Genomic DNA, 17,436 nt, shown 5'->3' on the forward strand with positions numbered 1-17,436 from the left:
AGATACTGGCAGGCTAGTGATTCTGTCAGCTGATGCAGTAATAGCACAAACAGCCTGGGATACTACAACCTGTTTAACAGAAAGGGCAAAGGAAGCAGGGGGAGGAAAATTCTAGCAGCCTCCTAGGGAAGATGGAGAAATTTAGTCCACTTACTGGATCCTATCTTTTGGCTGTTCTTTTTGGAAGGTGCTCAGATATCATGGTGATGGGCACCTTGTAAGAATGTAGATGAAGCAAGTTTGCTGAGAGTGCTAATTATTAGTATTTTGGGAAAGGAATACTGCCTTACATCTCATTTCCAGCTGAACAGAAACCACTGCAGATTGCAGAAACCAATCACTGCAGATTATTTTGAATAATACATGAGGATGTGATCCTTAGAGGATAACAAGGAAGTTTTCAAGTTAGTTAATTTAGAAACATTGTTAGTGTTATTAGTTAAGCATTGCAGTCAGCTTTTATGAAATAAGAAATAAGGAAATTGTTTGTTTGTGTCACCATAGTAATTACCTAGAGGCCCTAGTCGTGAACCAGAAACCCATTGTGCTAAGCATTGCAAACAGAGAACAAAAAGATATCCCCTGCCTCAATGAGCTTACAGCCTCAGGTGTCACTCCAACCGGCAACTAATTTTACCATTGTTTACATGACTTAAACTACTACCATTGTACATTTATGCAGAGAAGACAGCATGGTGTAGATGCTTGAGCAAAGAGCTAGGAGCTAGGAACTTATTAATTGCACTATACTCGTTGCGTGGCTTAGGGCAAGTCACGTAACTGCTCTGTGCCTCATTTTCCCCACCTTTAAAATTGGGATGCCAATACTTTCCTCCAAAGGGTGTTATAGGGTTTGTTTAGTTAATGTTTGTACAGTGCTTTGGAAATGTACAGCACTAAAAGTATCAGGGGGTAGCCGTGTTAGTCTGGATCTGTAAAAAGCAACAGAGAGTCATGCGTCTGACGAAGTGGGCATTCACCCACGAAAGCTTATGCTCCAATACATCTGTTAGTCTTAAAGGTGCCACAGGACTCTCTCTAGCACTAAAAGTGTTATTCGTTGTATTATGATCTCACATCCAGAAGAGCCCAAAATAGTTGTACATATGTTACACACGCAGGAATCACTCACCTGCCATTGAAATGCAGTCATCTTCATGATAGAATAAAGTGGCAATTTAAGCAGACACAGCAACACCACACAACAGTTTAGGACTTAAGGTTAAAAACAATTGAAACTTGCAGTAGGAATGTTATTACCAGAACTAGAACTTGGCCAGGCCACCAGGGTTAACATCCCTACTCTTGCAAAAAGTTCCCTGGGATCTTTAATTATCACAAGTGGTCAAAGCCTCAGTTTTCTTTTTCAACACTCCCTAGAAACATGAGGGTTAATTAGCTCAGTTCAAAAACAGAGGGAAAAGCCATTTACTGAATCACCAACACCACTTCCTGCAGCTGGCTGGGTTGTACTTGGTCTCCCATCCAAGTATTGACCAAGGTCAATTTTTCCGTCAAACCACTATCCCAAGATGGTAAGACTCTGAGACCTCAATCTGTGCCAGTATAAGGAGGGTACAAATGTGCAGTATTAAGTAAAAGGAAAATGTTATATTACTGGAACAGTGCAAAAGAAAATTAAGGACAAAAATGTGCTTGAAAGAAAACGTATTTAATTTATGGGTGTTTATCAGTTATAATCCTCTACAGAGTATGAAATAAACTGAGGGAAATGTCACATATTTAAAACCTCTTTTCCAGCTATGCATAGCGCTCGTTGAATGCTACAAAACTAATGTTTCCATACATTGATTTGAATTTTGAAGTCATTGATTCAGTTCCACCATGTTCAGGCCCCTTTTCATTTGCTGTTTGAAAGCTTTCATATGGATGGGTTTCAGTTCAACAAATGTTTGGAATATGGCTGGGTTTTTGTTACAGGTTAAATACCTGTATTTGCATGCAAAGAAGGGTATCTGTGGACAAACGAGTATTAATAATTTCCACTATTCATCATTTCTTATTCTCCTGTCTAAAATTTTGTTAGGGAGCCTTACTATGTGACTTGGGTGACCGGTTACACATCACAAATAATGAATAGTGATGTGAGCAGTTTCCATACAGCTCAGAAGCTGAAAAATTTTCATCCAAACTATTCAGTGAATCTTTACAAATAAAACTTGGAATTTCTGTTCCCTAAGATATTCTGACATTTTGGGTTGGGATTTTTTTAATTATTCTGAATTGGAATGAAAAGCTACAATTTCAAAACTTCTCATGAAACAAACAAGCTACAAAATTTCAGTTTGGGACCATCAAATCATTTAGTTTTGATAAGGTAAAAAGCATGTTGTTTCAATAGGTAAAAACAGTTCAGTTTGACGTTGTTCCAGTTCATTTTGTTTTGACTTTTATGTTATATTACTATATTAAATATTGCAGGTAATATTAAAAGTAATATTTTCATATAATATAAAAGTCAGAACAAAATTAAATGAAACTTTTTGACACTATCAAAACAAAACAAGAAAGTCATAATGATTAATTTAGACTTTTTTCAGTCAAAAATTTTGTCAAAACTGACACATTCAAGTTGAACAAAATTGCCTTTTACAATGGAAATCTATTCCTTCTAAAAAAATGTGACCAACGCTACTTACAGATAACAAATCATTCACAATAATGAGTTTGCAGATAAATTGCAAAGAGAAATACAGTCTTGATTTGTTAGAAAAATTATTCTCAACAAATCGCTCTAGCTGTAGTTTTGAGTAACTCCACCTGTTATTCTGTTTCTGTCATTAGGTTTGCTGAAGCAAAATCCCTAGGAGAAAAAGTAAATGAAGTAAGAAATAAAATAAGTAAGTAGATATGTTTTAATTTCCTTATCTATCTAAATAATTGTCGGTTTTAACATACATTCATAACATACCAGGGACATGTAACCAGAGTCTGTTTTCTGATGAAAATTAACCAACCCATTACTAATAAAAGTCTCTTTAAGACTAGTTCCCGGCTGATGACAGGAGATGTGGTCATTTTAAGTACAAACTTTGATTATTAGAAATTCCATAATGTGAAAGCCAAATATATTCTTCATTTGGGGCTTTAGGTAATAGCTGTCACTTATCTGAAGTGGAACGCAGCCCTGTTGAAAGGTGTTTAGCATTTGCAATCCAGAATCTGGTGCGGAAAATATCCAAATACTGTGTGGTTTAGAAAGACTGTAAACTGTGTGGGTCAGGGATTGCACTTACCTGTGTGTTTGTAAAGAACCTAGCACAACAGGACCCCAGTACTGATTGGGCCTTTTTGCACCACCCTTATACATTTAATAAGTAGGAATGTGAGACTCCTATGGGAAGGGTGAGTGTTTAAACAAACAAAAAAATTAGAAGATCTCAGGGTTTCAAGAGAAATCTCTCTGCACCAGGAGGAAAACACCTTTTTATCTCGCTCTTTTCAGAAGAAACAACACTTTAGGATTTTAATATTCCTGGGGGCCAAATGCTTTCTCTAGTTCTTAGCCCAAACAGCCAAGCTCTATGCTGGGGAAATCTTCACTGGTCCTGAGAGAAAGAATCCTTTTCCACAGACCGGCAATATAATCACTCAGAGTATTACCATAGCTGTAAGCTTCGGAGCTTTGGTAGAACCCCCACTTGCAGATTAAGACCACTTTACTTCTGAATGACAGCATCCACACTGGAGTTTGGGTGCTTTAAATTCACACCTTTAGTTCATTCAGCTTAAATTTCCTGAGTATTCCCACGTAGCACATGCCCATAGAGTATCCTGCTAGGCAGTATGTACCAGCAAAATGCTGTTTTACAAACCCAAAATGAGAGCCATACTCTTTGAGTGGCTATGTTTAATTTGTTTTAGTGGATCCCAGCAAAATCTAGAGGAAAGCGTTGGCTTTGATTGCAGTATTGTTTGCTTTTCCTTTTCCCAAAAGATAGTCAGAACTGTTGACAAAAACACTGGAACAGAATTGTGATGTTGCAGCATTTACAAACATTTGTTGTTAAATAGTTTTTCTCATCAAATCCTGTATTGAGATAATCAAAATTGGTTTTATTTACTGTTTCAATATTAACACTGAAGAATGTCACCATCACTTAAGCATAGAAGTGAATGGATCAGTAGCAGAAAATAGCCAGCCCTTCGATCACTGGCTGCCACTATGCACAGACCAGTAGAGCTGTGCTGAACTTCAAGATACATACCTGCCATCCACAGGTAATTCTGATAATAACCATCCATAAAGATGCCAAAGGGCTCCTTTCAAAAATCAGAACAGAAAACCCTTTTCCCTCTACCTGTTTCTAAGGAAACCCTTTAGAAGACTTTACTTATTTGTTTGTTATTGTTTGCTTTAAATTTCCTGTGACACAACATACAGATTGCGGATTTTTTCATTAAAAAAACCCTTTTCTAAAAGCTTTAATTTTTTCTAAAGCAAGGTCACTGCCATTACTAAAAAGTACAGTCATCTAAACAAACTTAGTTGCCTAAAGTTTGATTACTGTGAAAATGTTGCTGTTCTAGTGGTTAGAGTGGATGACTAGGATGAAGGAGCTGTATGTTTCTCTTCCTGATTCTACTGCAGTCTCACCGTGATACCTTGGTCAAGACATTTAACTTCTCACCTCAATTTCCCCATCTGTAAAATGGGAATAATATCCATCTTTGTAGAGTGTTTTGAGATCCTTGAATAAAAGTCCAAGATAGTAGTAGTATTATTGTTACTGTTGTTGTTATTGTTTTTATTATTATTATTAGTCTAGAATCTGCTTCCAATCCATTGTAAATGCAGTTTTCTCTAAGATACAACCAATTTTTCCTAAAAACTCACTCTGGGCTGAAACTTGGAATCCTCACCTTAGGTGTGTTTTTTGTTGGTTTGGTTTTTTAATAGTATCAATTTGTACTAACTTTAGTTTCAATTGATCTGGTATTTTTCAAGTGATAGGCAGACAAACTCTCATTTTGTGGTTATAAATGTTTTTCATGTATTGTATAGGCTTTTAGGCACCAATCCTATAAAAGGATCTGTGTGAGTGTACGCAGCTGAACTCCACGCTGATGGGAGCGTCCACCTTTATGGATCACTTCAAAATCTCAGGGTCACAGGCTGTAACATAGGCTACTTTGTTAATAGTTTTAAAATATTAATAAAATGCCAGAGGATTAAGAAAGAGATCATAGTGCAAAACCACTTTCCCAGAAGGATTTTTTTTTTAATAACTACATGCTGGGCATATGAAATCTAGTACTGTGGTATTATAATGTAGGTTGTATTGAGCTATTTCTTCGGCCCATCAGGGCCTTTTCAGATCACCTCTATTAATAAACCTGCCTATTAGCACCTCTCAGACAATTATTAAATCCCTAGGGTCAAGAAAGGTTCTGTAGCTAAACCAGAGTAATTAGGCCAGTTTACATAGTTAAGCAGTCTGAAACAATTTTCCAGTTAAGCCTGGCTCATGCATAGTTTGCGTATTCAGACAAAGCAACATTAATGATGCCACATAAGCTTACTAACCTGCCAATATTATACTGAAAAACCTGATAGGGGCAATAATAGTCATCTGGGCCTGCAGCTAGGTCTTTAATTCACTTTTATTGTTGTTTTGGTTTCCTTAAAACATTCCTGGCTGAGTTGATGTACAAAATCAAGAACAGATCCCATCAATATCAGTTTCTTCTATTTCCAAGTTACACTTAATAATATAAAACTATGCACCACAGAGGTCATTGGGGGAACCTCCTGGTAAGCCACTTGGTGCAATGTAGAACCCATTTCACATGGTCTGATTATATACAGTGATATTGACAGTAGTTGGCTGTAACCTAAATTTGTATCCTGTGTGTCATAACTACCCTCTCATTCTGACTTTCTTTTGGAAGTATTGCAGTATTTTGCAATAGAAGTTATGCAAAATACTGCAACCACTTCCCAAATACATCAGCATTTTGAAAAACACATAAGGCACTTGGAACTGAGCAAAGAAATTCACAATGTGACTTTTTCTGGTAGGCTTTTGTGGTTGCTGTTGTTGATTTCACAAAAAGATAAAGGAAAAACATCCTAGGAGTCAGTGGGAGTTTAACTGCAGAACGACTATAATATCAGTAATAAGATACTGCAGCTAGCATTCCTCTATTTTAATTCCTCTCTGCAGTTGCACCACAGAGAATCAAATCCTGCCACCCTTATTTATACTGAATAGTATCTTACTCTGTGAGTAGTTCCACTGATTGCAGGGTAGTACTCAACATGAGGAAAGGAGGCAGAATCTGTACTATCATGAATAATAATAATAATAAAACTGTAGGGTATGGTCACATAGTCCAAACCTCTGAGTGCAAGAATCTCTATAAACTTCTAACCTTTTGTTCTCCTACTACTCCATGATCTGCACTGGTTTTGCAATAAGCATCTGGGTGGACTTCAACATGTTGGGTTTTTTAACTCATAAAGCACTAAATGGTTTGGGATCTGGTCACCTGAGAGATTGCCTCTTTGCCTGTGGTATGCTACCACAAATGAGATGAAGAGAGGTATTTGAGCTGGAGCTACTTTAATATAAATGAGAAGGAGCTGCTGGCAGGGTGCAGTCCATGAGGGGTCCTCAGCTTTGGAACCTGCTCCCCACTTGGTCTGCCAGAGCCCAGCATTATTAACCTTCTGTGCATGCTGCAAGGGCCATTGATTTTTTCTCCTCTCCAAGATTGTCAAGGAGAGGCTGATCTGAGGTGGATATAGTTATGTGCAGTTCCTTGTTTATTCTGATTTTTAACTTATGGGTAAGGTGTTCAGGGCACAGGATGGGCACCTATAGTACAGTTTTGGGAGGGAGGGAGTATCCTCCAGGTCAAGTCTTGAAGCCTACTAGAAGGCCTCAAAGGCCGTGATACTATCACAATTCCACTCCCCGGGCGATCCTATCCACAGAGAATCCCCACAGCAGGAATTCTCTTTTCCCAGCACACTGAAAAATAGTGCTGCACAACAGTTCTCTCCCACTCTTCTGTGAAAGATTTTGGAGGGGCAGGGCAAGAGGGTCTGCAACTGCACAAACTGCTGGTCAGCATCCCCAATCAAGTGGCAGCAAAGAGGCTGGGAGCACTACTTCAGTGGAATTAGAACAGAGAAGAATTTGGCCCATTGAGGAGACTTTAGAAAATATGCTCTGTACAAGGAAAATTAAGCTGGTCTAGTCTTGCTGAGTTTACTGATTAAAAGAGCTGCTCACACGCAAGCATGCAATATGCACATGTACAGTAGATGCATATATGATTAGTAAAGATTTCCAATGCTTCACTATAAATGTCTGTTTTACTTGGGATGTTTATACCACTATTTGGTCTAATTTTTCCTGAGGAAAAAATTAGACCAAATGGTATTTGAAAGCCCAAAGGGAGGCAGCTGTTCCTTTTAGTCTGTCCAGAAATCAGCTAACGCTATAATTGAAGCTGTTTGAGGAAAGGCAAACTCATGTGGGAGTAATAGCTGTGCAAGCAAACAACAGGCCCTCTAATAATGAAAAAGGCTAGGTGGGTGGATTATGTGCATGTGATGTTGACTGTGCAACCGTACCCCCAGGAATGTTGTGATGTTTCATTGGTCTGCCTTCTCTGAAACGTTATGGTGAGGCTGATTAATGCATGAGATCGTATGATATCCAAGACAATCATACTCTTCAGTGAGGCCAAAGAGCTACTATTAGAAAATGAGATTACAGTGTAATTAATTTTTTATACATAGCACTTATATCATTTTCATAATACATTGTAATACTGCCAATGATAGAGTAAGGCAGTGAGAGTTGTTGTGAGGGCAGTAGCACAAGAAGAAGTGTGAAGGGCTAACAATAAGAGGAGGCAAAGAATAAAATATTGGTCAAGATTGTCCACTGCCTTACATTTTATGCAGCCTTTTATGTGAGTACCCAAGTGGGTGTAAAACACTGTTGCCTCAAAACTCTCCACTCACACCAGTGGCAGAGTTTTATACCCATTTTGCACTGATGTAAATGATGACAGAAGTTGCAAGACAGTGGAAAATCAGAACTATTGCTTAGAAAAATCTTTATTCAACTAATAGTAAGGTTTAGACCCGCAAAGAAACAACATAGAAGGTTAAGGCTACTATTCCAGTCAGATTACACTCGTTCCTGGGTATTGCAATACATAGGGTATGTCTACACTACGAAATTAGGTCGATTTTGTAGAAGTCGATTTTTTAGACATCGATTTTATACAGTCGATTGTGTGTGTCCCTACTAAGCGCATTAAGTCGGCGGAGTGCGTCCACAGTACCAAGGCTAGCGTTGACTTTCGGAGCGTTGCACTGTGGGTAGCTATCCCACAGTTCCCGCAGTCTCCGCCGCCCATTGGAATTCTGGGTTGAGCTCCCAGTGCCTGATGGGGCAAAAACATTGTCGCGGGTGGTTTGAGGTACATGTCATCAGGCCCCCCTCCCTCCCTCTGTGAAAGCAACGGCAAACAATCATTTCTCGACTTTTTTCCTGGGTTACCTGTGCAGACGACATACCATGGCAAGCATGGAGCCCGCTCAGCTCACTATCACAGTACGTCTCCTGGGTGCTGCTGGCAGATACGGTACTGCATTGCTACACAGCAGCAGCTCCTTGCCTTCACAGCAGCAGATGGTGTAGTACGACTGCTAGCCGTCGTCGTCGTCTCCTGGGTGCTCCTGGCCGACCTCGGTGAGGTCAGTCAGGGGCGCCTGGACATAAATGGGAGTGACTCCAGGTCATTCTCTTCTTTAAGTTTCGTCTCATGGAGATTCAGTCCTGCCTGGAATATCATGCAAGCTGGAGGCTTCTGCCTCAGGCTGCTCTCCCAGCCGGCAGCACTGCGCGGTCGCACCTACCCCAGCCTACACCTTGCTCCCATGGCTCATGAAGCCTGGACAGTAGTAAGGAGCAGTTCAACTATAGGCTGAGCAAGTGCAGAATGGTGGTAGAATGTGCCTTTGGATGTTAAAAAGCTTGCTGGCACTGTTTGCTGACTAGGCTGTTTGCGATTAGAAGAGCACAGCAAGGCACGCTGTGCATCACAGAGGCTTTGAAAACCAGTTTCATGACTGGCCAGGCTTTGGTCTGACAGTTGTGTGTTTTTTCTCCTTGATGCAAACCCACCCCCTTTGTTGATTTTAATTCCCTGTAAGTCAACCCTGTAAGCCATGTCGTCAGTCGCCCCTCACTCCGTGAGAGCAGACAATCGTTTCGCGCCTTTTTTCTGCGCAGACGCCATACCATGGCAAGCATGCAGCCCGCTCAGCTCAGCTGCCGCTGTTGTGTCCTGGGTGCTGCTGGCAGCAGACGGTGCAGTAGAATGACCGCTTCCGCTGCCACTCTGCTCTCCTGCAGACGCCATACCACGGCAAGCATGGAGCCTGCTCAGATCACCGCAGCAGATATGAGCACTGTAAACACCACACGCATTATCCTGCAGTATATGCAGCACCAGAAACTTCAAAAGCAGGTGAGGAGGCGTTGGCAGCGCGGTGACAAGAGTGATGAGGACATTGACACAGACTTCTCTCAAAGCACGGGCCCTGGCAATTTGGACATCATGGTGGTAATGGGGCAGGTTCATGCCGTGGAACGCTGATTGTGGGCCCGGGAAACAAGCACAGACTGGTGGGACAGCATAGTGTTGCAGGTCTGGGATGATTCCCAGTGGCTGCGAAACTTTCGCATGCGTAAGGGCACTTTCATGGAACTTTGTGACTTGTTTTCCCCTGCCCTGAAGCGCAAGAATACCAAGATGAGAGCAGCCCTCACAGTTCACAAGCGAGTGGCGATAGCCCTCTGGAAGCTTGCAATGCCAGACAGCCACCAGTCAGTTGGGAATCAATTTGGAGTGGGCAAATCTATTGTGGGGGCTGCTGTGATCCAAGTAGCCAACGTGATCACTGACCTGCTGCTATCAAGAGTAGTGACTCTGGGAAATGTGCAGGTCATAGTGGATGGCTTTGCTGCAATGGGATTCCCTAACTGTGGTGGGGCTATAGATGGAACGCATATCCCTATCTTGGGACCGGAGCACCTTGGCAGCCAGTACATAAACAAAATGGGGTACTTTTCAATGGTTCTGCAAGCACTGGTGGATCACAAGGGACGTTTCACCAACATCAACGTGGGATGGCTGGGAAAGGTACATGACGCTCGCATCTTTAGGAACTCTGGTCTGTGTGAACGGCTGCAGCAAAGGACTTACTTTCCAGACCAGAAAATAACCGTTGGGGATGTTGAAATGCCTATAGTTATCCTTGGGGACCCAGCCTACCCCTTAATGCCATGGCTTATGAAGCCATACACAGGCACCCTGGACAGTAGTCAGGAGCTGTTCAAGTATAGGCTGAGCAAGTGCAGAATGGTGGTAGAATGTGCATTTGGACATTTAAAAGCGTGCTGGCGCAGTTTACTGACTCGGTTAGACCTCAGCGAAACCAATATTCCCATCGTTATTACTACCTGCTGTGTGCTCCACAATATCTGTGAGAGTAAGGGGGAGATGTTTATGGCGGGGTGGGAGGTTGAGGCAAATCGCCTGGCCGCTGATTACGCACAGCCAGACACCAGGGCGGTTAGAAGAGCACAGCAGGGCGCGCTGCGCATCAGAGAAGCTTTGAAAACCAGTTTCATGACTGGTCAGGGGGCTACGATGTGAAAGTTCTGTTTGTTTCTCCTTGATGAAAACCCGCCCCCTTGGTTCACTCTACTTCCCTGTAAGCCAGCTGCCCTCCCCTTCCCCCTTTGATCACCGCTTGCAGAGGCAATAAAGTCATTGTTGTTTCAAATTCATTCATTTTTTATTAATTCATCACACAAATGGGGGGATAACTGCCAAGGTAGCCCGGGAGGGGTAGGGGAGGAGGGAAGCACCGGGTGGGGTGGTGGAGGAGGGGAGGAGGGAAGGACAAGGCCACACTGCACTTCAAAACTTATTGAATGCCAGCTTTCTGTTGCTTGGGCAGTCCTCTGGGGTGGAGTGGTTGGGTGCCCGGAGGCCCCCCCACCGCGTTCTTGGGCGTCTGGGTGAGGAGGCTATGGAACTTGGGGAGGAGGGCGATTGGTTACACAGGGGCTGCAGCAGCGGTCTGTGCTCCTGCTGCCCTTCCTGCACCTCAACCATACGCCAGAGCAGATCAGTTTGATCCTCCAGTAGCCTCAGCATTGCTTCCTGCCTCCTCTCATCACGCTGACGCCACCTATCATCTTGATCCCACCACCTCTCCTCTTGCTCCTGCCACCTGTCCTCTCGCGCATCCCTCCTGTCCTCGCATTCATTTTGTACTTTCCTGCACTCTGACATTGTCTGCCTCCACGCTTTCTGCTGGGCTCTTTCAGTGTGGGAAGACTGCATGAGCTCAGAGAACATTTCATTGCGAGTGCCATTTTTTCGCCTTCTAATCTTTGCTAGCCTCTGGGGCGGAGATGATAGGGGGAGTATTGACACATTTGCAGCTGCGGGAGGAAAAAAGGGAGAGTAGTATTTAAAAAGACACATTTTAGAGAACAATGGGTAGACTCTTTCACAGTGAACCAAGCTGTTAACATTACATAGCACATGTGCTTTCTTTACAAGGTCGCATTTTGCCTCTTATATTGAGGGCCTGCCGGTTTGATGTGAGAGATCACACACGCAGGGCCGGTGGGCAACAGAATTCGGCTTGCAGGCAGACATGGTAAGTCACAGTCTTTTGGCTTCTTTAACCTTCATAACATTTGGGAATGGTTTCAAACAGCAGTGCCCTCATTTCCCATACCAAGCCACCCGTTGGGTTGGCCATTTAAAAGGAGGGGCTGCGGTTTTCGGGTTAACGTGCAGCACAAACCCAACTAAACCCCACACACACACCCAATTCTCTGGGATGATCGCTTCACCCCTCCCCACATTGTGTGGCTAACAGCGGGGATGATTTCTGTTCAGCCACAGGCAAACAGCCCAGCAGGAAGGGCCATCTCTGAATTTCCCCTTAATAAAATTCCCCTATTTCAACCAGGTGACCATGAATGATATCACTTTCCTGAGAATAACACAGAGAGATAAAGAACGGATGTTGCTTGAATGCCAGCAAACTCCGGGACCATACGCTGCCATGCTTTGTTATGCAATGATTCCAGACTAAGTGCTACTGGCCTGGCGTGGTAAAGTATCCCACCATGGAGGATGGAATAAGGCTGCCCTCCCCAGAAACCTTTTGCAAAGGCTTTGGGAGTACATCCAGGAGAGCTTCATTGAGATGGCCCTGGAGGATTTCCGCTCCATCCCCATACATGTTAATGGACTTTTCCAGTAGCTGTACTGGCCACAAATGCATCCCAAGTCTTCAGAGCAAATTAATCATTAAACACGCTTGCTTTTAAACCATGTATTGTATTTACAAAGGTACACTCACCAGAGGTCCCTTCTCCGCCTTTAAGGTCTGGGAGCCTGCCTTGGCTGGGTTGGGAGGGTACTGGCTCCAGGGGATAAACAGTTCCTGGCTGTCGGGGAAAACGGTTTCTCTGCTTGCTTGCTGTGCGCTATCTTCAACCTCCTCCTCATCATCATCTTCCTCGTCCCCAAAATCCACATCCTTGTTGCGAGAGAGTCCATTGACGGAGTCCACGCACAGGGGTGGGGTAGTTGTAGGGGCACCCCCTAAAATGGCATGCAGCTCATCATAGAAGCAGCATGTCTGGGGCTCTGACCCGGAGCGCCCGTTTGCCTCTCTGGTTCTTTGGTAGGCTTGCCTGAGCTCCTTAAGTTTCACGTGGCACTGCTGCGGGTCCAAGTTATAGCCTCTGTCCTTCATGTCCTTGGAGATTTTTTCAAATATTTGGGCATTTCGTCTTTTGGAACGGAGTTTGGCTAGCATGGATTCCTCTCCCCATACAGCGATCAGATCCAGTACCTCCCGTTCAGTCCATGCTGGAGCTCTTTTGCGATTCTGGGACTCCATGGTCACCTCTGCTGATGAGATCTGCACAGTCACCTCTGAGCTTGCCACGCTGGCCAAACAGGAAATGAAATTCAAAAGTTTGCGGGGCATTTCCTGTCTGCCTGGCCAGTGCATCTGAGTTGAGAGTGCTGTCCAGAGCGGTCACAATGGAGCACTCTGGGATAGCTCCCGGAGGCCAATACTGTCGAATTGCGTCCACACTACCCCAACTTCAACCCAGCAAGGTCGATTTCAGCACTAATCCCCTCGTCGGGGAGGAGTACAGAAATCGATTTTAAGAGGCCTTTAAGTCAACAAAAATGGCTTCGTCGTGTGGGTGGGTGCAGGGTTAAATCGATCTAACGCTGCTAAATTTGACCTAAACTCGTAGTGTAGACCAGGGCATAGTCTCATCTGGCAGGAGAACTCCTGCATCCCTTAGCAGATGCAGTACTCTGTCTGAGTTAGGGATGGACTAATACCATAACTCTGAAATTTTATGTTGTTGGTTTTAATGGCTTGAGTTCAAACACTATATTAAGTATATTGTATTTTTATTTTTGGAGCTCCTGTTTCTTAGCCTGGGGTCCATCAGCATTTTCATTTTCTCCCTTCTCCCTGCCACTGCACACACACGCATATGCACACACATAATCTCACTCAAAGAGAAGATGGTGCTTTATAAGTCAAGGACACCTAAAGAATGAATCCCAGGTGTCCTCATCTGCTATTAATATCCTGTTTGGGGATTGCTGAGACTTCAGTCTCTTTTCATCCACCTGGCATATGAAACATCTGAAGAAAATCTTTTTTTTTTTTTTAAATCTCTGGTTAGTAATAGTGTCTCTGAAGGCAACTTAATCAAGACACAGCAAGTGAATGTGACAAACAAAAAAAGGAAAAGCAAGGAAGGAGTTGAGCATAATGAAAATAAGCTTACACAGCTACATGATTGCACAGCTCAGTGGTGTGTGATGGTACCAAATCATCTCCCCTTTTAAAAAACTTAATAAAATCAGCTATTCCTAACTGCCATGTTAACCTAGCCATTATTGTATGGCTGAGTTTTTGTAGATGTCACAAGAGAAGTAAGTCTTTGAAGGGTGATAGAATTGTGGTCTTAAAGTTTTGCTCATGGAAGTTGTGGAAGAAAGCATGGAAACTTGTTGGAGAACAGGCAAATATGCCTTTGAGGCTGGCATAGTTATCACAACAGAGGGGTGACACAAAAAACTGTGTTACGATGCATGCTGTGCTTCATGAAGAGAGAATCAGAGTCAAATCCCAGTCCTGTAAGAGTTAATGGGAGTCCAGTCCAAAATGCCTAAAGGTCCTATTCTTATCTTGCTGTATTCATGTAACTTTCTTGTGGGAGCATCAAGGTAGAGAAGAACAACGAGTCTGGTGGCACCTTAAAGACTAACAGATTTATTTGGGCATAAGCTTTCGTGGGTAAAAACCTCACTTCTTCGGACACCATGCAAGGTAGAGAAGAGTAATTTCCTGCATATATTCACCCTATGTCACCCTGGATGTGTTTAAAAAAAAATAAAAACCCTACGCATGTACCAGAATAACTGTCCACTGGAGGTGGGAAAAAGGGAAGGGTGCTATACTGATATAACTCTACCTCTATAGGTATAGTTATTATACCTGTATAACTCTATTGGTATAACTGATAAAATTTTCCTGTGTAGATAAGGCCTTAACTAAGATTAAAACAATCAGATTTCTCAAGACAGAGATGTTGCAAAACACCATTGAGGCAATGTGTGGAGTTACAGTTGAAGAAGTCCATTTTGAGGGTTTTTTAACCTCACTTGCCAGTATAAATTACACACTCTGAGAAAGGAGAACTAATTACTTAGGCAAAAGAATCCCAAGGAAGATTGTAGGAATGTTGTATGAATGGCTATGTCAATATTATATGGATTTAAATAATTGCGGAAAATTATGTGTGAGCCAAAAGCATTTTTAACTTTGTAGTGGAAGGGCATATAAATTCACAAAGGGTGAAATTCACCCTCTGTTGAGGGACAATACAATGCCTATGCACCATTGAACTCCTGACATTAAGTGGGGCTTAAATGGAGTGTAGTCTTGCGCTGGCTTTCTCCACGGAAATGAATTTCACCCAAAGCGCCTTACTGCTTTCTAGAAGCTCATTATTAGTATTATTATTTATTGATTGCCTGGTAATGTAAAAGTCAAAACACTAGCTCACTGGACATAAATTGTTCCAGCCATTTAGGAAGTGAGAATGCAAGCAGGAAAGAATTGTCCAGTTTTGGAATGCATATCCAGTGTCTAGCACAGGATTCTGAAATGCATTTTGGTTTAATGAAATAAACATTGAAACTTCATAGCTGCTGATTAGTGTAATTCGCTGTTCTAGTTTGCTTCCAGAAAGTCTCAAGTACTTTTCCAGTCTTATATCTGATTTATATGTTCAATGAATTTTATTGGAAGTGACTAGTGCATAACAAAAATTGTAAAATTAGGATTAAAAGAGTACTGGGAAACTCAAAGAGAAAAAAAAAGTTACATTCCAGAGGCAACCCTAGATCAAATGAGAAGCAAGCAATTCACAAGTAAATGAATCCAGTATGAAGATTTAATGAACAGATAACTCCACTAAAAATACCACTACACAGTGTTTCCTCCTTCAGGTAGTATAGTATGAATTGTTATCTGTAGCCGAGACTTGTAAATTCCATGGAACAAATCCTGAAGTTCTTACTCAAGCAAAACACCCATTGAGGTTGGCAGGAGTTCTGCTTAATTAAGGATTGAATAAAAACTCTGAAAAGACTTCTGCATTTGGCCCCATGATTGCTATTTCAATTGGTAATGAGCAGCAAACATTAGGTTTATTAATACAGCAACAAAAATTAAAAACGTATTTTGTGAAACATACATATTGCACTGAATTTGCATTCTGATAACTGCAGTCTATCTGCATGTCTTCCCCGGCTGTAAAAGCTTGGATGGGAATCTGTAGGTCATTCAGACACCCTCACAGCTTTCATGTGATTAGGAGGAGGCAATACAGATCCCCTGATCTCAGTTCAGTTAAACCACAGTTTGTCACAAGTGTGTTTCTATTCATGGCTGCTTTCCTGCAAAATTCCATTTGCCAACAGGGCCTGGTTGTTGAACCATATTCAGGCTTTGATCAGGATTTACCCTGAAGAGTTGCCACAGGGATTCTGTGATCTTCAATTTGAAGCTTGCCTCTTTGAAATCATAAAAGTAAACAAAGGCCCCAATCCTTCAAATACATTAACACACATGCTTAATTTTACAAACATGAGTACTCCCATTGATTTGAATGGGACTACTAACGTATATAAAGTTAAACGTATGTAAGTGTTTGCAGGTTTGGGGCCTTCAGTCTCTGTTTGTTGAACTGTGCAGCCTGCTTGCTGGCAATGGGGTGCAATAGCATTGTTTCCTTTTCCCACCATGCAGATAAATAATATGATCACAGTTTTGGTGGTGTTACTGCATTTCTCCCCTCTCTCTTCTCCCATCCCAAAACAAGCAAAGGGGAAATTCAGTCAGCAAAGCAACACACTTAACATTTCTTAAGGCAGAAGGAGAACCCTGTCTTTGTTTGTCACTGAGGTGCTAGCACAATTGCATGAGGGTACAGTAAATTCCTCATCCCTGCTCTCATTTCCCTCTCTCCTTTTCCCCTGACCTCATCCTTTTTGTTCGTATGTTCCAGAATCGTCCGTTTCTCTATAAAATACTTATGCTATGGACAGTGGTATAATAATCCATAAACACTGGGAAAAACTGACTACTTCTGAGTTGGGGGGGTTCATTATTTATTTCATTGACTTTATAGTGCCTATCATATGCGTTTGTCATTCTGTACAATTTAAAATGCTGGTTAAATTAAACTATTACTAAGGGGCCAAGCAGTCAGTCACTAAGGATAGTTTGGTCTCCATGCTCATTTAATTATTGGCCTTTCTGCTGAGACTGTTAAGAAGAGTGGCAATTGGAGCCAATTGTGACAGTATTTTTTATTATGTGAACATCTGTCCACAAGCAACTGGACTCAACCCACCAAATTCATTTCACATAGACCACCAGATAGCTTTCCGATAGTAATCTCTTTCACTTACAGTCATCCTGAGTTGTACTTATGTTGATGGTCTGGAGGGCAAAGGCTCCCAAGCTACACAAAACATTGAGGACCTCATCCAACTCCCACTGAAGTTAATTTCAGTGGAAATTTGACTGGGACCAGTGGTTCTCAACCTATTTACCATTATGTGGGCAGCATCCAATACTACCTGTGTGACCCTGAGGATGTCAGATGGGCCGCAGCTTTGTACTGATTGGGCGCAAGTGGCCCGCGGGCCACAGGTTAAGAACCATTGGACTGGGACCTTAGATACTCTGGTGATAAATATCATAAATAAGGCCAGATCCCCTCTTCCTTTTTTTCTTTCATT

At 42.3% G+C, this 17,436-nt stretch overlaps 1 protein-coding gene across 1 annotated transcript in view; it reads left to right on the plus strand.

The window, feature by feature from the left end:
* KIF6 (kinesin family member 6) overlaps window positions 1-17,436 on the plus strand; it is a 291,482-nt gene that overhangs the window by 195,863 nt on the left and 78,183 nt on the right. The window contains exon 15 of the mRNA XM_024203468.3: window positions 2,806-2,861. Within this exon, the coding sequence (XP_024059236.2) occupies window positions 2,806-2,861 (56 nt within the window). The remainder of the gene's footprint in view (window positions 1-2,805; window positions 2,862-17,436) is intronic.

Source organism: Terrapene carolina, unplaced genomic scaffold, assembly GCF_002925995.2.
Source record: "Terrapene carolina triunguis isolate 2854851 unplaced genomic scaffold, T_m_triunguis-2.0 Scaffold85, whole genome shotgun sequence".
In the NCBI taxonomy this organism is placed as follows: Eukaryota; Metazoa; Chordata; order Testudines; family Emydidae; genus Terrapene; species Terrapene triunguis.